Genomic DNA, 23007 nt, shown 5'->3' on the forward strand with positions numbered 1-23007 from the left:
TGCCTTCACCCTTGCCCCTGACCTATTCCCAGCTCAGCAACCCCAGGGATCCTCCGGTTAAAACAGATCAGATCATGGCAATCTTCCAATGCCTCCTCATCTCTTCAGAGTAATAAAGTCTTTACAATGGTCCAAGAGGCTTCACCTAATTTGCTCTGGCCTTATTTCCTCTCTTATCATCTTCTTCTTCTTCTTCTTCTTCTTCTTCTTCTTCTTCAATTTATTTTATTTTAGGCACACCTGGGTGGCTCAGTCAGTTAAGCCACCGACTTCAGTTCAGGTCATGATCTCATGGTTCATGGGTTGGAGCCCCATGTGGGGCTCTGTGCTGACAGCTCAGAGCCTGGAGCCTACTTGGGATTCTGTGCCTCCCTCTCTCTATGCCCCTCACCTCACAAAGCTCATGCTTTGTCTCTCTCTGTCTCTCAAAAATGAATAGATGTTAAAAATTGTTTTAATAAAATAATTTTTTATTAATGTTTTTTTTAATTTTAGAGAGAGAGAGCACATCGGGGAGAGAGGCAGAGGGAGAGAGAGAGAGAATTTTAAGCAGGTGCCACTCGGAGCCCGATGTGAGGCTTGATCCAATGACCCTGGGATCATGACCTGGGCTGAAATCAAGAGTCAGATGCTCAACCAACTTGAGTCACCCAGGAGACCCTCCTCTCTTATCTTCTACTGTTTACTCCCCAACCCCCCATCCCACACAGGCTCCACTGGCCTTGTTGCTGTTCCTGCAATGCACCAGGCACTGGGGTATTTGCACACTGGCTGTTCCCTAGGTCTGGAATGCTCTTTCCCCGGATATTCACATTGCTCCCCTTCTTCAGCTTCTTCATGTTTGCTCAGATAACACCTCTAGATGAGGCCTCCCCAAAGCAGCCTATTTACAATGGCAGCATTCTCCCAACCCCTTAATTCTGCTCTGTTTCCCCCAAGCACTTACCATTTTCTAACATATTATATAATTTATTGTTAATGTTGATTGCCTATCTCCCTCCACTGGCAGCAGTGAGAGCAGGGGTGTTTATTTATTTCATCCATGTATTGCATTGGCTAAACAGTGTGCCTGGACAGAGCAGACATTTAGTGAGTGTTAAGTGAGTAAATGAATATTAAATTAAAAAAAAAAAAGAAGGTGGAGAACACTGTTTGAATCATATTTACTTGTATAAGTTTAGCTGAGCTGTGGAAAGCTACCAGTGGTTGTTACAAGTGAAGACAACCAGTTGGCTGGGGGCTGAGAAAGGAGGGAGACATTTTACTTTCATACTTTCTAGATTTTCCTCTATGTGCATATATTGCCTATTCAATAAATAACTCAAATGAAAATAAACAATTTGGGACACAGAGAATAAATAAGATCCCCCATCTCTGGCCCTGCAAAGTCAGACTTGATTATTTTGGTGTGTTTCCCTCCTTCAAGTCTTTCCCCCAGACACCTCCTCTCTGCAATCAGGGCATAAGAACTCTTGCTGTAGCATTGACATTTAATTGGAGTCCAGCCCCCTGCAGTGGCCTACCATTTATTGACCTTAATCTGCATAGTTCTGAATCTAATGATGCCTGAATATCATATGGCTGGCTTCTGGAGCTCATTTTATAATTAATTTCTGTAATTAATGGCTGTTTATAAGCTGACCTGAGTCACTGAGCTCCTGTAAGCTAATTTCTGTTTGAAGAGTGAGGCATGTGGGCTAGATGGCCTCCAGAGGCACTTGTAAGACTGTGTAATCACAAAATGAGAGAGTAGTTAGCTTTGGAGAGGAGGATGGGGTATGTGATAGGGAAAGAGGATGCAGGCGTTGATAATGTCTGGTGGTGAATTCATAGATCGTTGTTACATTTTTATGCTTCATAAATTAACATATATATAGCGTAATGTTATGTGTATCTTTAAGAACATAACAAAAAAGAGATTGAAAAATAATAAAATACAAGGATAATTAAAAAAAAAAAAAAAACAGGGGCGCCTGGGTGGCTCAGTCGGTTAAGCGGCCGACTTTGGCTCAGGTCATGATCTGGCGGTCCGTGAGTTCGAGCCCCGCGTCGGGCTCTGTGCTGACAGCTCAGAGCCTGGAGCCTGTTTCAGATTCTGTGTCTCCCTCTCTCTGACCCTCCCCCATTCATGCTCTGTCTCTCTCTGTCTCAAAAATAAATAAACATTAAAAAAAAAAATTAAAAAAAAAAAAAAAGACTCCAGGGGCGCCTGGGTGGCTCAGTCGGTTGAGTGTCCAACTTGGGCTCATGTCATGATCTCATAGTTCGTGAGTTCGAGCCCCATGTGGGGCTCTGTGCTGACAGCTCAGAGCCTGGAGCCTACTTCAGATTCTGTCTCTTTCTCTCTCTCTCTCTCTGCCCCTCCCCTGCTCACACTCTGTCTCTCTCTCTCTCTCAAAAATAAATGAACATTAGCAAAAAAACTCTTAAAAAAAGAGACTCTGTAACCAGATTCTGAGAGGCCTAGGGTACCCAGTTTTGAGAATCTACTTGATTTAGCTTCCTGATTTCACAGATAAGGAATCTTAGACTCAAAAAATCAAAAGAATTTGTCTAGTGAGTTAGAACTATAATTGGAACCCAGATTTTCTGAACTCCTAGCCCAGTGCTCTCTACACCACCTTCCTAAAAAAGCTAAGAGGCTCTGCTTAGAGAGATCTTTTATGATTAGGTCCTTGGAAGGACAGCAGTAGGGGGCAGATCTCCACATCACCATATGGGATCCTTGGCCACAACAGATTAAGTCGTGGTTAGTTATCTTCATTTCAAAGCTAAATGTGCTGGAGGCTGATGCTTGGTGCCTTTGTTAAATTTCAGTGCTGAAGACTCAGGCTTAGGGGGTGGACTTATGTGAGTTGCTCTACCTCCTCCTATGCCTCAGTTTACCCAGCTATAAAATGGACCTGATCCTGTACTTCAAGGGTTTGTGGTGAGGATCACACAAGATGGTGAAGGTGCTTTGTAGATTATAAATCTTGATTCAAGCCCATTAACCATTCATTTATTCTACATTTACTGAAAGCCTTCTAGTATATTCCTGGCACTGGAAAGACAAGTAAACAAGATTGACATGGTCTCCACCCTCAGGGAAGTTGGAGTCTGCAGGAGGAAACAGAAATAAGTAGAGAATTAGAGGAGAAAGTTTGCCAATGGGATAATTAAGCTGTGGGAACATTTACTAATTTGGAATTGGGGAGAGGATAGGCTTCATGGAGGAAGTGTATACCAAGCTGTGTCCTGAAGGACAAAGAGGTGGTCAGTGTTACAAGTAGCTCAGGCTGCAGAAAAGAGTTGACCATTTGGGAAATTAGAATCCAGCATGACTGAAGGAGGCCCGTGACCCCGGGCCTTAAGTGGCAGGCTAGGAGTTTGGAATCTATCCTGAGACCAGTGGGGTGCCACAGGAGGGTTTTATGCAGGTGATGGCTGGGTCTGGCTTGCTTTCAAGAACAATTACTCCAGCCAGTAATGTGTTGCATCCACTTCAGGAGCCTATCTGTGTCATTACCAGGTAGTCGGCAAGTAGATAAGGAACATGGGCCAGGGCTAGACGGTCCCGGGATCAGGCCTGTGTGGTTTGAAGGAAGGTACTGAACCTCTCCGAAGTTTCTGTCTGTGAACTGGAGTTTGCTCTGAGGATTAAAGGCATGCAATGCTCAATTCAGAGCGTACAATCGCTTCCTTTCCCTTCCCTTCCTTTTTGTGCCATGAACAAAACTGAGCTGCCTTTGTTCTTCACAGTAACCCTGTAAAGTATCTTTATCCCCATTTCACAGCTTGTCCCAGCCCGGTGCAGTTCGCGCCTGCGCCTTGGGCACTGAGGACGCCACGGGGGTAGCTTGGCAACCTGGTCGCCTGGCAACGGCGTGCGCTTCCGGGACCACGCGCTGAGGCAGGTGAGCCAGCGGCCGCCAAAGGGAACAGGGGGTCCCCAGACCCATCCAGTAGGGTTCACATTGGGCTCATGTTCTCTTATCCCAAGGTTCTCTCACCTGGCTGGACTCCCTAACCCATGCTCCTTAGAGGAGGGCAGGCCCTTGTCCCCAGCACCCATTGTTCCTTGCCGGGGGAGTCCAGAAATGGCCACGTTCCTTCCATCTAGGCCCCTTCCCCTCTTTCCCTGTGGTTTGGTGCCCAGAATCAGAGTCTGGCTCATCTCTTTTACGGGAGTTGACCATTCCTCCTGGAGTTAACTGTCACTGCGACTAATCGCAGTAACCACCACCACTATAATAATAACCCCAGAGGACATATCCCGAGCCTGGTGTGCCAGGCCCACGAGTAGCAGTTCATATGACAACTCCAGTAGGGAAGGAGGTGCTATTATCACCTCTCTTCTGCAGCTGTAGAAAGACACAGACAGACATAACTTGTCAAGGGCCACCTATGGCCTAAGTCTGAAGTCTGTTCTTAACTACAGCTGAAACTTTGAACTACCTAGGGCTTAGGAGTGCCAACGCTACCCTTTTCTCACAGTCAAAAACCCATGTATAACTTCTGACTCCCTCCTTAACTACTAGTATGCCCACTGTTGACCAGAAGCCTTAGCAATAACATAAACAGTCAATTAACATGTATGTTATGTTATATTTATTATATATTATATTCTTACAATAAAGGAAGCTGGAGGAAAGGAAATGTTATTAAGAAAAGCGTAAGGGGGGGTGCCTGGTGACTAATTCGGTTAAGCGTCCGACTCTTGATTTCTGCTCAGGTCATGATCTCATAGTTCATGAGATTGAGCCTCATGTTGGGCTCTGCAGTGCGGAGCCTGCTTGGGATTCTCTCTCTCCCCCTCTCTCTCGCTCTCAAAGTAAATAAACATTTTTTAAAAAAGAAAAGCATAGGGGCACCTGGATAGCTCAGTCGGATACTTTACCAATCTGAGCTCCGGTCATAATCTCACGGTTGGTGAGTTCCTGACCCGTTTTGGGCTCCACACTGACAATGAGGAGCCTGCTTGGAATTCTCTCTCTCTTCCCCTCTCTCTGCCTCTCCCCAACTTGTGTGCGCAGGTGCGTGCTCACTCTCTTTCAAAATAAATGAACTAAAAAAAAAAAAAAAAGAAAGCATAAGGGAGGGAAAATACATTACATAAAAAGTATTTATGCAAAAGTGTATTATGTAAAAAAGTACTATGTTATAAAAAATCCACGTGTAAGTGGACCCGTGAAGTTCAAACCTGTGTTGTTCAAGGGTCAGCTGTACTAGCCACACTGCTTATAGTCGCTCAAAGTATGTATGTGTGTAATAAAAATAAATCACACTTTAACCTTAATTCCTTTTTTGTGGATGTGTCAGGAGCATCTGGATATGGGTCCCTGATGGATGAATGAAGTAGACCTGGATTTGAACATTGGCTACTGGCCTTATCAGTTCCATGACCTGAAGCAAACTCCCAACCTTAAGCCTCAACTACTTCCTTTGTAAAATTGGGATAATGCAAGTCCCCTCCTTCTGGAGTAGTTGAGTTAGATACTAGATATTGCTGGCAGAAGATAACTACACGTGGTGACCATATTAATGTTTGCTTTTTTGGTTTGTTTTGTGTCTTTGGTGCCTTTACAGGCCCCAGCCTATAAAGTACTGGTGGTTTCCTCTGTCATTATGGGTGGGAGAACCCTGGAGTTTGCAGTGTGGGCTACTATTTACCTTTCCTGTGACCTTGAGCAGATTCCTTCATTGTTCTCAGCCTCAGTTTGCTCATCTGTAAAATGGAAGCAAAAATATCCCCCCGGCTGCCCTTACAGTTTTGAGAATCAAATGAGAAGTAGCTTCTAAATCACAGTAGTAGTAACAACAACTTTTTGGATTCTCTCAATCAGTGGTTTCTGCAGAGCTTTGTTTTGGAAGCTAGAGAGTTGCCCTCTGCAGGCGTGGAAAGATGGCCCATGCCCGGATCTCCATGTACCTGCCCCCCGACATCAACCCCACCCAGGCTGCCATTGCCTATGGCTGTTGGGCCCTGCCCAAGCTGAACGAGGAGCTGCAGTCAGAGGACCTGCTGACGAGGCAGAAAGCCCTCATGGCTCTGTGCGACCTTATGCACGACCCTGAGCATGTCTATGTGGCCATTGACACAGGTGAGAGTGTCACAGCCCAGGTAACCATGACTAGGATGGACGGACAGTGGCTCAAGGTGGGAGGTGCTGCGGCGACCTGGCCCCTTTACCGCATCCCTCCTGGCTGGTCAGTCAGTCCCTGCCCAGACACCACTCGTGTCCCACCCAGAGCCACAAATCAGCCCCCTCTGCTATGGCTCAACCAGGTGGCCACAAATCCACCAAACAGTTCTGTTTATGTATCTAATTCACAAAGCTGTCACAAAAGATAGGCACACACCTTATGAAAACCACACGTATATCTGGGAGCTCTATGTCCCTTGTGTCCCACTCTTCTAATTCTCAAAATAAGACTTGAGGTGACTTTCATGGCATGGTCACACCTTTCTCAGATCAGGCACATGATGGATGAACTGCTTCTTCTCCCTCCAGCCTTAGTGGAAGGGCTAGTTAATTCCAGCTTTGCCTGAGGTTCCTAGAACCAGGGCCCAGGACACTGGGTGGAGCTTCAGTAATAAGGGTTGCTATTTAATAAGCCTGACCCTGGGCCGGCATCACCCCAGTGCAGAGCCTGTGTTGTCTTAATCCTAATAGCACCTGCTTTGGGAGGGAAGATTAGAAAACTGACAGATAAAAATCAGAGACTCAGAGGAGGGGAATGAGGCTAGGGTTGCCAGATAAATAAATAAAGCAGGATTTTTATTTGTTCAACCTGGCATCTCTAGGTGTAACCTATTCACAGGTAGGACTACTTTGGGCCTGGAATGAGAATTTGACCCCTCAGTCTCTCTAAAGGCAAAGGCCATTTTCTTAATCCTGCAGTAGACTGTGAGAGGAGGCATTGGTGGGAAGCCTGCAGGGCTTTAGATAAAACGACCCCCCCCCCCCCCTGCCGCCATGTGAGCCTTTGTAGCACACAGAGACCCCTTTGGTGACTCTGAAATATTTTGTAACTGACATTATTCCCTGAGGCCTGAAAGCAGCAGAGCCTCTGGTAGTCTCTTGCTGCCCAACGTTGGCTCACCTGTTGACTGCTAGGTTCATTGATTTCTGAGAATGGTAAATGTTCAAAGGTTTTTGTGCCTTGCAGGCTGCCTGGAGAGCCTGAAAGCTTTGCTGAAGGATAACAATGACATGGTGCGGATAAAGACCACTGAGGTGCTCTACATCATGGCGACCCATAATGTGGGCAGGTGGGCAGCTGTCTCTGGAAACGAATGTCATGCTTTGGAGCCACATCACTCCCCTGGGTGGCATGCCCTTGGATGACCTTGAGCACTCTGAATTTTGGTTTATCAGTTTGTGTGTATCCGGGGGAGGGAGGGGGTGCTTTCCCATATCAGTTCAGTTCACCCTCTTGACCTGGGATAACTAGGTTTACCTGGTATTGAAAACAGAACCAAGGGGCCCCTGGGTGGCTCAGTCAGTTAAGCATCTGACTCTTAATTTCGGCTCAGGTCATGATCTTGTGGTTGTGAGATTGAGCCCCACATCAGGCTCTCTGTGCTGGGTGTGAAGCCTGCTTAAGATTCTCTCTCCCTCTGCTGCTCCCCTGCTCGCTCGTGTGCTCTCTCAGAAAGAAAGAAAGAAAGAAAGAAAGAAAGAAAGAAAGAAAGAAAGAAAGAAAGAAAGAAAGAAAACAGACTTGAGAATCACAAGCAGCCCTCAAGCCCTGCCCAGGCACTGATGCCCAGTGTGCACATGTCCAAAAAGAAGGAATAGAAGGGCAGGGTGCTCAGTGTCTCCCGGCTTGTTTGACGTAAACAACAGATGGTCCTTTACAGAAGCTTGAGATCTTTTCAGCGGTGTCAGGGCATCTTACAAAATTCAAGGTTGCTCAGTCCTGCCTCTTCCCAAGCTCTCTGTGCCTCAGTGTCCTCATCTGCAACTGCTCATTGGGGCAGTTAACACTTAGAGGCAAGGGGGTGAAGCACCTCTCATTCTTCTGCTCCTTTGTTCTCTTTCTGGACTGCCATGGACATTGGGTAGTAACCCCCAAAAAGGGCTGACAGATGCTGTGAGGACAGGTACTTGGAACCTGGGCAAGTACAAGGAAACTGTGAGCATAGCGAGGGTGCCTGTAGGTTTGTTTAGTGGCAGTGGGAGGTTGGGGAGGTTGTGTGGGATTCCTGGATATGGCCACATTAGCAGGGGTGGGGAAAGGGGACACACAGCGAAGAAACTGTCACTGATCAAGGACCTGCTATGGTCTGGCCCACATACTCCTTCAGCATCCACTATCCCTCACACTGCCACCTCCAGGCATGGGGAGGAGAACTGAGTGACCAGGGCACAGGATTCTAACACACTGGCTCGCTCCACCACACCACAATGGACAGAGAATGCAAAGGGCCAAATATAACCTAGGCCAGCTTGAGAAGTTTGCCTGAGTTCGGTGGTGATCTTATAACTTACAGCCAGTAGCTTGTGGAGCCCGTCAAGCTCTAAGTACCTGCTCATGTTGAAACCCTTGTGCCTCTTGCACCCACACAAATAGCAACAGGAAGAGGAGATAAGGGTGGCAGCCCAAGGCTCGACATCTTGTCACCCTGAGGAGTTCATGTGACAGCCCACGAATGGGAGAGCCTCACGGGAGGACTAGCTCCCCCTGCCTGCCTCTTCCTTGCTTGCTGGTGAATGGGGCAGCTGCCCTCAGGGCAGACACAGCAGACTTGCAGAGCAGGAGTGATGTGGAGGGGTGACCAGGCACTGACTGAGGAGGGCAGGACACCTCATGATGGGTGGTCAGAAAAGGTCCCTGCAACCTGGGTATCCCGCTATGATTTTCTTGTCCCAGAACAACTCAGAACTCGCCACATGGTTAAGTCCTGGCCATCACAGCAGGAGCACAATTGGTTGGGCACTTCCTGCGTGCCAGGCACTGGGCACAGGCCTCACAGTGAGTTCTCACTTATTTCTGATCCCAGGCCTGAGAGAAGTGACCTCAGAAGCCCTCACCATATGCTTCTGGTTAATGAGAAGAAATGGTTACAAAGCCAGGAATTGAAGAAATTGTACATTCCCTTTAAACTGTTCATTAAAAAATTTTTTTTAATGTTTATTTATTTATTTTGAGAGAGAACAAGTGGGGGAGGGGCAGAGAGAGAGAGAGAGAGTCCCAAGGAGAGATTCTCGATGTGGGGCTCAAGCCCACGAACTGTGACATCATGACCTGAGCCAAAATCAGGAGTCACACACTTAACTGACTGAGCCACCCAGGCACCCCTAAACTGTTCATTTTAACTCCAAACACAAATAATTAGGCATTCACCAATCCCTGTGTGTCACCCAGGCCTCTTCTTGGGTGTGGGCCCACTGGTTGGTGTTTCCCGTCATCTCTTTTGCTTAAACCACACCTGTAACATCATCTAATTTGCAGCTTTGGTTTCTTTAAGATAGAGTGGAGAACTCAGACATTAATGGAGTAATCTGCATGTAAAAACCTTCTAGAATCTTTTATGATCATCTCACTTTTTTTTTTTTTGAGACTCACTTTTGAGTCTTCCTGAAGCAATCAACTTTGTTTTCATAAGGAATTAAAAAAAAAAAAACCCACAAAACTCTTCTCACATCTAATTGGCTTACCTAATAGCTAATTAACTTACATAATTATAACAACAAACATAACAGGCACACATAGGTTTGGAGGCCAGCATCTGGCTGTTGGCAAGCTCACAATTCAGCTGGGAGAAAAGGAAGAGGCTTTGAGGGGCGGGGCTTGCAGAGCCTGGAGCTTCAGGGGGTGTGTGCCCTGGTGGGTGCAGCCCCGATTCAGGGTGGGTCAGTTGTGAGGCTCTGCTGCCTCATCATCCTCATTTTACAGGCTCACAAGAGTGAAAGGAAGGATCCAGGCGCACAAAGAGCAGTTGGAGTCCTAGCTAAGGAAGGGGCAGAGCTGCATGATTCCAGTGCGTGGTTCTTTCCACTGCCACCCAAGCCACACTCCTGGCCTCTAGGGATTCTGTAATATATGGTCCACCTCTGGCCTTTTTCTTCTTTCAGGAAGCCAGAGGGATGTGGTCTGCACCAACCAGCACAGGCTCAGTCAGTGGGGTTGCGGGTGGGCAACTTCCCCCTGGTTTTTACTGGATCCTCTCTGGGCATGGTCTTAATTATGTCTAAATCTGACTTCTCTTCCCCAGAGAGGGCTTTTTAGAGCACGATGTCATCCTTGCCTTGTCCTACCTGCTGAACGACCCTCAGTCAGCCTGCCGGAAGAACCTGCACCTGGCGTTCAAGCATGTGGCTCAGCTACCTTCAGGTAGGCTCTCAGTGGGCACTCAGATGGCCCCTTGGTCTCCACTCTAGGTCACTCATGTGCCCTGCTGCAGATCATGGTCTAAAGCACGTTTTTTAAAAAAGGTACAATTTTATTAAGATACATCATACATATCAAAAAGGCACAAATCATACATGAAGGTTTTATTACATTGTACCAAGTGGACATGCCATGGAATCACTACCCAGATTAAGAAATTTGTACATATCGCCACCACTCTGAAAACTTCCCACATGCCCCATACCAGTTTCTACCCCTCATCCAAAGGTGAACAGTATCTTCTATTCATAAGACCACAGATTAGTTTATGCCTTTTCTTGAACTTTACATCAGTGGAAACATATAGGCTGAAATATTTTGTTTCTAGCTTTCTTTTTGCTCAACGTTTTATCTCTGAGATCCACGTATGGTTTTTGCTGATTTGCACTGGAGTATGGTATTCATGTTATATGAGTATACGATTCCAGTTTATTTATCCACTCTGTTGCTGACGGACATTTGAATCATGTCAAGTGTATGGATACCAAGAATAGAGTGTCTGTAAACATCCTCTTGTCTTTTGATGGATGCGTAGAGGCATTTCTTTTGAGACATACCTAAGAGTGGAATTGCTGGGGATAGGATAAGTTTATGTTCAGCTTTAGAAGGTACCACCAATGGTTTTCTAAAATAGTTACACCAATTTACACTCCCACTAGCAGTGTCTTAGAGTTCCACATGCTCTCTATCCTCACCCACACTTGATCTTTCCTGGCTCTTTATTTTAGCTATTTTGGTGGGTGGGTGTGTGGTAGTATCTCATTTTGGTTTTAATTTGTGTTTCCCTGATGATTATAGCCCTGTAAATGTCTTCCTTTGTGAAGTGCCATAGCATGTTTAAGGATTAAAGAAGGCCTGCCCCAAAGGCCCCTCTACCCTCAGGCTCAAGGTCCCCTTCACCTGACTGTTTCTGCTAATTAGATGCAGAGTCCAGGGTGATGGCCACCCACCTGCTGCAGCTCGAGAGTTGAGATCTTGTGTCAGAATGACATTGCCTTGTCACATGGTGCAATGAACATTTTTGAATGGGGGGCTTATTCCAAAAGGCATGATATCAAGGTCTTCAAGGGGGTGCTTTAAAATTAAAGTTGGGCAAAAAGGCATTGCAGCCCAGGAGTGAGACAGCCCTAGGTTCCCTCTGCCCTCCCCCTCGTTCCTTGCATGCCCCTGGATGGATTATTTCCTCATCTCTAAAGTGAGGCTGATACTACCTGCCTCGGAGACCTGAAGTGAAGGCAAGTGAGAAGATGCTTGCCAAGCATGTAGTGTATCACCCTGCACGAAACACGCCATAAACATCAAGTCCACATGTGAGCACTCTCTGAGTTGAGGGTCCCAGAGAGAGATGACTATGGGATCAGGTGCGGAGAGGTGGACAAAACAGAGCAAGCCCTTGGGGGCCTGGGATTGCTGCTCATCCGGGAGGCACGCCTTCTTCCAGCTGGGCTGGGCATGTGAGACCAGATGACAGAAGCTTCTGGTAGTTTTTTTGTTTTTTTTTTTTAAAGACCTGCTTATCCCTGGCCATATCCCAAGCCAACAGAATCTGTTTCTAGGAATGGGCACACATATCTTCTCAAATGCACCTTGGCTGATTCTCCCTCGAGGCCATGGTTGAGGGCCACTGGAATACTGGGATGTTTATGAAGCTCCAATGCTCAGAGCGGAACTAAGTAAATGCCCTGTGCTCACCATGGAGCAACTCTCCTTGAGGTGTGAAGCTCCCAGCCAGCCCTCTTAAATGATTGTGACCTGTTTAAGCATTCAGAGAAATACAGAGACAATAATAAGAAACATTGAGTACCATCATGGCTTTGCTAAGTCTTAACCTTCTGCCGTATTTCATATTTGCTTGGTATTTTTGTTTTTTAAAAAAGTAATGACAGTCAAAGCACCCTGTGAAGCTCCTCACCTCCCCACCAAAGCACCCTTTCTCCTGCCCTCCCTGGAGCCACCAATAATTTCCGAGTATATCCCTAACGCATGGCTTTATAATTTACCATGAATGTAGTTATTTGGTGATCTTGCCTTGCATGTTTTAAAACTATGTAAATGGATCTTACTGAATGTATACCCTTGCTACTTAGAGAACCTAATGTTATAATTTTGAGATTTATCCATGTTCTGTCATGGGCTCCGTTTTCCTATTTTATCTGTGGCGTGCCCTTCTGGTGTTTGAACAGACGCTTACTCCTGCTCGGCTGATGCGGCGTGCTGGTTGTCTCTGATCCTGAGCATTCCCGCTCAGATTTTCCTGGAGTCCCTCCAAGGCCTCTGCTGGAGGAGAGCATCCTTGTGGGGGTGGGAGAATGCATGGCCTTCAGCTTGGCCAGATGCTGCAATTGCTTCCCAGCCCACCCTCCTCCAGCCGGAAGAGAGCCTGGTGCACATCCTCACCAGCAACCTGATGGTGTGCTGTGCTGTTTCACTGTTGTGTGGCTTTGCCATCCCCTGTGACTGGGAGAGGCGGCATCTTTCCTCTGCCTGGCGCCACTTGTGTTTCCTCTCCTGCCCAGTGCCTCCCCGGAGCCTGAGCACATTCTGTTGAGTTGTTTTTCCATTTCTTATTGATTTGAGGGAGTGTTTCATATATCCTGGATTCCAACCCTTTGTTGGTTACATACACTGCAAATACCATTTCCTGGGTTGTTTGCATGGCTTTTCACTGTTTATTTGCTTATTCATTGGCCCAGAAGTTTTTTGTGTGTGTGCATGTGTGTGTGCATGTTTGTGTTTGATGCTTAAGAGCTCATGAAGATAGTCTGTCCTATTTTGTTCTAAAAGTGTAAGGGTTTTGCTTTTTACATTTAGCTGGTGAAGGTACCTGAATTGGATTTTTGTTTGTTTCTAGGTCTTCTTGTATAGCCCTTGCCAGTCCTACACTGTCTTGATTACAAAAGCTCTATGGTGATCTGTGTTCTGGTGGGAAGGGCCCCGCCCCATCTCCTTTCTGCAAAGTTGTTCTGGAATCCACAATCACTGGGCCCACCACGAGGAGTAGGGGGGCTGTGGTTCTGACAAGTCTGACTGGGGGCCCCAGCGGTGAGCCTTGGCCTTCTGTCACAGGATCTCTTGGCTGCTACTCCTTGTCTCTGGTGTGTCTGGAAGGGAGGCCTGGGACACTCTGGTGAGGAATGTGCAGTAGTGGTGGGTGGGGGTAGCTGGAGGGAGAAAGGGAGACACACAGTGTGCCAGACACCGCAAGAGGTCTGCCTGGGGGAACTCAGCACGATGGCTTCTGGGTTAGACAGTATGGCTGTGTCCTAGGTGGTGTCCTCACTGGGCCACTGGGTGGGGTGAGTGGATCCACTTCAGTGGTCCCACTCTTAACCAGGGTGTGGCCTTGGGCAGTAACATAGCCTGTCAGAGCCTCAGCTTCATTACCGAGCACGGGAATATGTGTGCCTCTGTGGTCTGCTGGGATAGTCGGAACTCAGCTCTCCTACTGGTGGTCATTGGTATGGGTTTTCTATCCACTGCCACACCAGAAGGCACCCTCTGCACCTGGCAGAGTGCCTGGCACTCAACAAATGTTGGCATTTAGGTTTTATGCCGTATTTTAAAGGATCATTTGTTAGTTATTTGCCGCAATGCACTTCCTCCCTTCTTTCATTAATTACATAGTTGTGTGTTGGGCCCTTGCTCTGTTCCAGCCACTGTGTCTCACTTGCTTCGTCTGTAGTGTTGGGTATCTGTGGGGGGGGAAGTAGGTCTTCCCTGAGTCCTTGATGTCTGGCCAGATCTGGCCTAGTGTGTGGTTTCCCAGAGTAACCAGCAGGGGGTACCACAGGATCGATGACTGCCTGACAGAGCCTGGCTGTCAGGCCCCAGGGTGGTGCAAGTCAGGCACGGGAGAAACCAGGATTGGAGAGGCAAATACCACGCAGAAGCCTCCAGGCCACGTTCCCTGTCAGCCGGGCCCTAAGTGACCGCTAGGGATTCTGGGGGAATCTCTGTTCCCTTGTTTCTGCTAACCGCACACAGAAACAGGTCTCGTTTTGTGGCCAGGCGTGCTGTAGGAGAGAACTCTAATGCCGAAATTGAGGATTCTTCTGTAACTGGACTTTGGGATGTAGCTGAATAGTACCGGGGACCTGGAAGTGTCTCCCTACCAGCCCCACTGGCCATGACCCAGGCCCCTTGGGCCCTATGACAGTGGCCTGGAACCAGGGTGACTGGGTGCACCTGTGAGACTGAACTCTGAGCTGCTGGCCCAGCTGTGGCAGGACCACGGTGTGGGGACTGCTGTGTCCCCTACACACTGTGTGCAGCCTGGCTTGGGTGAAGCCGTGAGGGTTAAAACAGGTGTCCCTCCCTACCCAGAGGAGAGCACCAGCTGGGGAGGGAGCTAGGGATGTGAGTCCTCTCCTATGGACACTGGCTCTTCAGCTTCAGAAAGGAGCAGGGTGGGCCTGGGGAGGGACAGGGCATGCCAGGCATGATGTTGGATGCTGTTCTGATCTTGGCAGTTTTGAGGTGCAGGGGAACATCAGAGCTGAAGCAGTGGGAATAGCAGAAGCCTAGGGATAGGGGGTGCTGGAGAAGCAAAACAGGATGTTCTCACCCTTCCACAGTGTGCCTCAGCCAGGCAGCCTTAGCCAGGCAAGCTGCTGCACCCCTTTCTCTCCTTGAAGGCTGCCTCGGGAGGTGGCCCAGAGTAGCCTCCTGCTCCTCCTAGCCCTGACACCACAGAGTACAGGGATGGGGCTGGCTGCCTCAGGGGGGTGGGTCTTTCCTTTCTCACCTGCCTTTAGGATGGGATGCACCCGGCCCCAGGCACATCCTCAGCCTGATAGTCCTTGGTGGGCAGTTGCCCCCTTCCCAGACTTAGCAAATGACGATGCCCACCAGTGGGGACACTGCCCACCTGGTTCCCAGCCTGGTGCACCTGCATGATGCCTCCTGTCCTCACCCTCTGCACACACTTGCCTGCTCCAGCCGGAAGAGTCTTTCCCTGTCTGGCCTAGTCAAGGCTGGCCACTGTCCCAGCAGCTATCCTTGTGGTCTCTCTGGGGGTGGGCCATCTTTCTCAGCCTTCTCTATGAGGTCTTTGTAATATACCCAGGTGGTTTGGGACAGCTTGTTACACAAAGAGGGTCAAGACTTTCCGGTGCATGCACTGGGCAGTACCAGCTGGCCCCTGGCCTTGGACCTACCTCAGCACTGAAGCCCCTCGCCCAGCTCATCTCTTAGTGAGGTGAGCCCCCAGGGTGCCATCCAGCCTTGGTGGGGCCCCCTTGTCCTCATGGTGTACTGCACCCCTCCCTAGCACCTGCCCCTGAGTCGGCAGACCTATAGCCCATGCCTATTTGTCCTAGATGGCCAGGGCCTTGCATGGGCTCCAGGGAAGGTGGACAGATGGAGCACTGCCCCTGGGGTCCCAGGCCTGGTTGGGTCACTTGCTACACAGTGTGATGCCAGGAAGTCATTCCCCCTCCTGGTCTCTGCTTTCTCCTCTATAAAATCGAATCAGTAATCTCAGTGTCCTGAGAGTGGAGGAGGCTGGGATCAGACGAGTGGGTACGGGGCTCAGCGCAGGGCCATGTGGTGTGCAGTCACTGAGGGGAGCTGGGGTTATTGTCACTGACCCATCACACTATCTTGGATGACCGAGAGAACTACAGGGGAGGATGGCAATACCCCCATGAGCCCACAGGGCAGTGTGCCCTGTAAGAGAGCGTCTTTTGTCTTCCTGTCAACCCTGGCCTCCTCTCACTGGTCCCTCTGCTGCTGGTCCTAGAGCTCATTTCTCTCTGGCCAATGCCACCATTGGTGGACCTTTCCTGGGCCTTTCTTTGGCTTAGCATGTGCCTTCTCCATACTGGGAACTGTTTGGGCACAGTAGAGAAAGGAGGTGGGTCAGAATGTGCCAGGTACCCTTCCCACCTTGCCCTGGAGTGAGCACTTTATGCAGTAGAGTGTGGGAAGGAGGGGACATGCAACACCCAGAAGGCTGAGCCCCGAGGGATAGACAGTTCTTGGACTTCAAGGGTGGGGAAAGGCACATGAGCATGATTAGCAGAACAAGAGGCAGACATAGCATGCCCACGAGAGGAAGAACCAGCACAGACAGAGGGTGACTAGACTTATCGTGGGGATCATTTCATAACATATATAAAAATACTGAATTATTGGGGCACCTGAGTGGCTCAGTTGATTGAGCATCCGACTTCGGCTCTGGTCATGATCTCGTGGATTGTGAGTTTGAGCCCTACATCGGGCTCTCTGCTGTCCGCGCAGAGCCCGCTTCAGATCCTCTTTCCCTCTCTCTCTCTGCACTTCCCCTGCCCCCACTCTCAAAAATAAACATTAAAAAAAACCTCTCAATCCCTATGATGTATACTTGAAACTAAGAGGATTGTATGTCAATTATACTTCAATAAAAACAGTCAGCCCATGAAATGAAAAAAAAACCTCACTGAATGCATGGTCTCCAAAATGTGGAAGAGAAGAATATAGAACACATACTTACCAGAGTTGATGAAAGGAGGCAGGGAGGGGTAGTTCATGTAAGTTTAAAAAAAAAAAAAATCAATGCAGATAGATTGCAGCAGAGGGCGGGACATTGAAGAGTCTGCCCACTGGGCTCTGGGGACCAGGCTCTGGGAACTGGGAGGACTGTCCCAGGGAAGGCACCTCCCATCCCTGAGCACATCAGGAGAGAAGGCAGAATCCTTCTATTTTCCTTCTATCTGTGTATTTTTAGGTGAAGGATGCTCATGGTGAAATTACTGCTCTTTTCACAGTTGGCATTAAAAGCGTAAAATAAGTCTCAAAGATTTTAAGTCACACGCTATTTCTTCTTATACAAAAGTCCCCTTGGGTTTTTGCTGTTTGGTGATGTGGGAAGGCGTGAAGGGAATCCCCACGAGGCTCGTGGTGGGGGAGGGAGAAAGCCCAATCTGTATGTGTCTGCACGCTGTGTGTCTGCGTGTGTGCGTGCGTGTGCATCTCCACTTGCTGGTCCTCACTTAGGGCTTTGTGTGGGTCCTGCATTTGAGGAGGAGGTGCAGAGTGGCTCTGGGCTCCCCATGGGATGCTGTCTGTCTGGTGCAGAATGATCAGGGGCAGAGCCAGACAAGAACCCCAGGCTTGGGAAGCCCTTGCCTCTCTGTTCCGCCAATCCCTGACCTTGACCTTGGACACCTTTTCTCATCTGTAAAATGGGGCACAGCTAACAACCTGCTACCATAGAGATGTTAAAATAATCTGTAAGGAGCCTAGTGCAGACTGAACAAAGTTGCTTGACTACTAACTAGTGCTTTCCACCGCATGGAGATGCCTCTAACCACACAAGCCAGGGTCGGCAAACGGTGGGATAGTGGGGGGACCCCTCCTCCCCACACCTTGTAGGACCCACCCTATACTCTTGGGCATTGTCAGCACCCTCCAGGCTCTCTACCTCTTCCACTCTGTGGGGATGAGTCTGACTCTGGCAGAGGTGTCTTTAGGGTATGACGGGTCTGGGTGTTGGTGCAGCCTGGGCCATTGCTGGGCAGGGGTCTTGGAGCCATCATCACCCCTGAACCTCAGCTCCTCCAGACACAGGGGCCTGGCAGGCCTCCCCCTGTCTTGATTTCCAAATGATTCTGCCTAAATGTGTGGGTTAGGGGAGAGAAAAAGCACCCTGGGCACGGAAGGTGTCTCTGGGCACCCTCCCAGATGTCAGCCGCACACATACAGCACATCAGGACAAGGCTCAGCTCATTCAGGGTATTTTATTTTCTTAAAGTAGACAATCTTTAACTTTCATACAATCACCAGCTCCTCTTTCCCTCTGTACATCTCTTAAAGTCCTTGGCTGTGATTCCACACACTGACCTTGGACATATAGGTACCGAACAGAGGCTAAGAGAAAAGGAGATTTGGCAAGGGCTTTGGCGGTGCCTTCCCTCTCAACAGCGGGGGTTCATATTTACATGCGGCCCTCGGCCAAGGTCCTTCCATGATGGTGGGTGCCACAGGCCCTGGGACATGAAGGGCCAGAGTGCGAAGTCCCAGCAGGGCCTCCCTCAGGCTACAACGCTCGCTGAGCCTTCACAGGACTTGTAGCTGCTCTCAGCCCATCTCAGGTGTAAGGTGTGCAGGGGCCAGGGCCCCATCTCTTGCTTCCCCTTCCTCCACTTGCAAAGCCAATGGATAATTTACTCTTTAAATACCAAAGACATTTAGCTATTGTTCATTCGCTCCTAGGTGAGGAACCTTCTTTAAATACATCACATTTATTTTCTGAAATAAAAACGAAGCAGAAATCGCACCAGTAACAAGAGGACGCTGCACAGGCTTATGTACAACGCGGCCCCCCGAGGCTGCCACAGGGCGGCCGTCCGCCCCAGTGTCGCTCGGGAGCAGAGGGACAGACTCATCCAGATAACAACTTTTACACTCAGCAAGCCAGACACAAAAAGGACCACCTGAAAAAAAAATATGTTTTGAAAATCTGCATTTTAAAAAAGAATACTCAACTGCATTTGAAATTTTCCATATTTCTGCGAAACACCACGAGATTTGGCCAAAAAAAAGGATGTCAGAGAAGAAAAACCAGGTTTTGATTTATAAAACATCAGACTAGTAGAAGAAAAGCTGGAACCCAGCTGGCCTAGTTTGAAACAAATCGTGCCACTCATGTTATTGTGTGGATTTTTGCTGCATATTTTGAAGCTGTTTAAAAAGAGCTGTGAGTGGCTAGAGGTCTGGTTAGTGCTGTTATCTGGCCTTGCACCCTGGTTCCAGAACGAACGTGGTACAGAGTAGGCCAGCAGTAGGCGTGGCCAGCAGGGAAGGCGCATGGACCCTGCTCTGGTCCTCCCTCCTGGTCAGCAGCAAGGTCCCCAGTCCCAAGCTTGGGCAGAGCTGGCTTCCTCCAGATGACCCAGCCGCCTCTCCTCATAGTCCCACGAGGACCCCCATGCAGAGCGGGGCCGGCTCGGGAAGGCAAAGTGAAGGGGGCATAAAGGGCTCATAGTGAACATGGTGACAACTGCTTAAGTCTTCAAGAGGCCTCAACGCTTTGGGGAACTTTGCCATCTCCAGACTGTGTGTGTGCATATGTGTGTGTGTGTGTGTGTGTGCGTGTGTGTCTACCTACCTAGCAATCTATCCGTATATATTTATGTTTGCGGAAATGTGGGGGCCAAGGAGGTGGAGGGCCGGGGGGGGGACATTTTTCAGGTCCCCCATTTTCTGCCCCTAGGCTGGGTCTCCCTAGCACGAGTGGGGGTGTGACACCCCAGGGGTTTCGCCACAGGCAAACTGGCCTGCCCAGCTCCTCAGCAAAGGCCTATGTACTTGAGATTGTTCTGTATGATGACGTCTGTCACCGCGTCGAAAACAAACTGGATGTTACTGGTGTCGGTGGCGCAGGTGAAGTGGGAGTAGATCTCCTTGGTCTCCTTGTTGCGGTTCAGGTCCTCGAACTGCCGCTGGATGTAGACAGCGGCCTCCTCGTAGGTGTTCTGGCCCTTGTACTCAGGGAAGCAGATGGTGAGCGGGATGCGCCGGATCTTCTCCGCCAGCAGGTCCTTCTTGTTCAGGAAGAGGATGAGTGAGGTGTTGATGAACCAGTTGTTGTTACAGATGGAATCAAAAAGGCGCAGGCTCTCTGCCATTCGACTCTGCAGGCAGGAAAATGCTGGTGTTAATCAGGGGATGCAGCAAGGAAAGGCCCTAGACCCACAGCCCTTCAGAGAGAAAGGCCCCTTGGGAAGGTCTCCCAGCCCAGCACTGGCCCTGCAAAATTCACCCTTTTATTGGGAAGTCTTCTTCTGCGAGGCCAAGTCTGTCTTCACCTGCCTCCCACAGGCTCTGGAGCCCCTACAGTGGCTGGCACCGCCCTCCGCGCCCTGATACTTGTTAGTAATGGGCGCTTCTGCTTCATCGGTGCCTCCTCTGTGGCTCGGGGCTGCTTCATGGCCTCCCTTAGCGGCAGGGACCTGGGCAACTCCAAGCTCATAGCTAAGGGCCCCATCCCCTGCCACCCCACGCTGGCTCAAGTCCCCCATGCTGCCATCGCATCTCCCTCAATGTGAGCGTGGCCAGCTTCCTGCCCAGCCAGCAGCTCCAGCCCGCTAGGGCTTGGGCCAGTCCTCTAAGCCTCGACCCTGCCACGTGGTGCCATCAGTCCTCAGCCAGATCTGTGAACTAACAGCCTGTGCTTCCAAAACCGAAGGCTCCAGTCTAGAGAGCTGGGGAAGGCTCAGGCCCCTCTGCCCCGCCCAGGTCATTGCGCTCATGTGAGGACAGAGGCCTACCAGGCTCAGTGACCAGAGTATGGCAATGGCCCTTATTTACCCCCTTCTTTCTGAGGACCTTAAATGGGTTGTAGTAACTGAGTTTTTAGGGAACATAATGTATTTGTCTGACTCCCAAACTCACCACTCACCATTTCCACAGAGAACTGACAATTCTAGCTTCTAAAAAGAACTGCTGGTGAGTTACTATGGTGAAAGCTGCCCCTCGTTTTAAAATAAAACGAACAAGCCAAATGTCCGAACAAAGCCCGGAACTAGTTTAGTTTAGATCCAGGGTGTCGGAATTAAGGACTTTCTGACTAGATTATATCACCGGTGACATGGTAACAACAAAGGAAGCTGCAGCTGGTGCTGATGGTGTGGCCATGGCATGCCAATTTGTTCAGTCCTTACACCTTCTGATTCCCATTTTACAGATGAAGAAACTGAGGCTTGGAGAGGCAGGAAATGTGCTCCATGTTCCACAACCAGGAGTTCAGGCTCACTTGGAGGGTGGATGGGCAGCACTGTTGGACCCAAGTGAGATCACCCCAGGTGGGGCTGTCCAGGAGGATGCCACAGTGAAACCCTGCTCTCCCAGAGATCCTGAATTGTCTGAGATACACGGTCTAATAGCATCAGTGCTAGGAAGGAACCAGGTTGAGTGGGGAGAGGATGCCCAGAGGTACTTGTCATTACTCTCCAACCTCAGAGAAGCGGTCTTCAGATCCCGTATTCCACCTTGGAGAAGAGGTTTTCCAAAACCAATCTTGTGCCTTCTTTAGAATGAGCTAAGAAATACCAGAAACCCTGGAAAGTGGGTGGTTTCAGGTCTTGGGGAAGCAGGGGCGGGGGGGACCCTTCTCCAGAGAGAAACAAGATGCAGGATTCCCATCCCCAGCAGTGCCTGGAGGAGTCACATGATGTTCCCAAAAGTGAGATAAGTGGTGGTCTAGGAATGTCACATTCTGCTGGAGACTAATTAGCTCTAATGGATTTCTGGAAGCCACACTGTAAAGCCTAACAGAGCTATCAATTCTCACAGGAATGATGTCATAATCAGGGGCTGTGCTTCTGACCCCAAACTTCACATCAGATAAATAACAGAAACAGTCATTAGCACGTATGCATGAATTCAATGAGCAAACACTTGCTGAGCATGCCCTAAGGGCCAGTGACAGGCCCCAGCTCTCATGTCAGGTGATGGAGCCATGACAGGTGCCCAGGACTCAGAGGGGGACGGGCTGGCCACCAGCAGGTAGGACCCAGCAGGCCAGTTCCCAGGGTATGGAGCTGGTGTTCATGGAGTGGGGGCCAGGCAGAGAAGCCAGGACACAGCCAGGCTCCTAGAATGGGTATCTGCTGGGTCACCTGGGGTGAGAGCCAAGGTAGCTCTTATACCTGGTTCAAGCCCAGCAGCTCTGGGCAGGCTGTAGAGTCTGGGAAGTGGAGGGGCAGGAGGGTGTTCTCAGCATGCTGAAACAGCGCGTATGTGCTGGCCGGTGCTCATGCCGAGGCCTCTGCTGGTCGGTCGTTTGAGGGCAGGCCCTGCGTGGCACTGAAGGGGTCAACGGGCCACAGGGCCCCTCCCACCCCATGGCCATCTCAGCTGCTCTTCCTGTTCAATATCCACCCCAGGTTCCTGACTTCAGCCCCAACTGACCAGTCCTTCCTGTCCCATGTGAACCTCTGCCCCACAGACAGCTCTTGGCAGACTTTTTGGTCCTTAGACATCTCCCTGAGCCTCATGTTCCTCTGTACTTGAAAATCTGGGAACTCAGGCACTTTCCTCACAGGGCAGCCATGCCCTTGGCAGTGCCTCACAAACACTCATAGGATCACTACTGCCTAGGACCACAGGAGTCTCCTTCTTGCTTTTGTGTTTTTTGGGGGCTCAGGTTTCCTGCTTGTCTCTCTTCCTTGGGATAAACCATGGGTAATCACGCTGGCCATCATTTACACACCTGCGAGGTGATAGGCATCAAAGAATAACCACAAAACCTCTATCTGTGTAGATGCCCTGCCTGCATGGGCCCTGCCAGGCAGGATTCAGCACAGCCTGCAGAAGGCACTGACTGGGTACTGGCTTGTAGAAACGCACATGACCTTCAGAGCTTGTGAAGCACCAGGCTAGATGCTGCACTCCACCTGTTATCCCCTACTGCTCTCTGGGTGCTAATGGCCCACAAGGGGTGCCACTTGGCCAGCGCCCCCTGTAGCTGCAAATGAGGCCCCTTGGCTGAGGAGAGCTGGTGACGGTGGGCAGAGTGGAGCTGGAGTCCCCTGGCCTTTTGACTCGGTGCCCTCAGTGCTACTGTCACTGTCGTGTGCTCACTCCTTCATTCCAAGCGCTCCCAGGTGGGCAGAGCAGTGTCCTGACACCTCAAAGCATAAATCA

General features: G+C 49.6%; 2 protein-coding genes across 4 annotated transcripts in view; one reads left to right on the forward strand and one right to left on the reverse strand.

Annotated features, from left to right (window-relative positions):
* Nucleotides 1-3785: 3785 nt before the first annotated feature.
* The window catches only part of RSPH14 (radial spoke head 14 homolog), a 100052-nt gene continuing 80830 nt past the window's right edge, over nucleotides 3786-23007 (forward strand). For 2 of the 3 annotated variants that reach the window (XM_053902147.1, XM_019467087.2), the window contains exons 1-4: nucleotides 3786-3896; nucleotides 5826-6083; nucleotides 7153-7255; nucleotides 10205-10323. In XM_053902147.1, the coding sequence (XP_053758122.1) occupies nucleotides 5885-6083; nucleotides 7153-7255; nucleotides 10205-10323 (421 nt within the window). In that variant the 5' untranslated portion in view covers nucleotides 3786-3896; nucleotides 5826-5884. Of the gene's footprint in view, nucleotides 3945-5825; nucleotides 6084-7152; nucleotides 7256-10204; nucleotides 10324-23007 lie in introns of all 3 variants that reach the window. The other variant, XM_019467086.2, reaches the window with a different exon arrangement.
* GNAZ (G protein subunit alpha z) overlaps nucleotides 18083-23007 on the reverse strand; it is a 53700-nt gene continuing 48775 nt past the window's right edge. Inside the window, exon 3 of the mRNA XM_019467085.2 lies at nucleotides 18083-19994. Within this exon, the coding sequence (XP_019322630.1) occupies nucleotides 19650-19994 (345 nt within the window). The 3' untranslated portion in view covers nucleotides 18083-19649. The remainder of the gene's footprint in view (nucleotides 19995-23007) is intronic.

This window comes from Panthera pardus, unplaced genomic scaffold, assembly GCF_024362965.1.
Source record: "Panthera pardus isolate Hobbes unplaced genomic scaffold, ASM2436296v1 HiC_scaffold_15, whole genome shotgun sequence".
NCBI classification, from domain to species: Eukaryota; Metazoa; Chordata; class Mammalia; order Carnivora; family Felidae; genus Panthera; species Panthera pardus.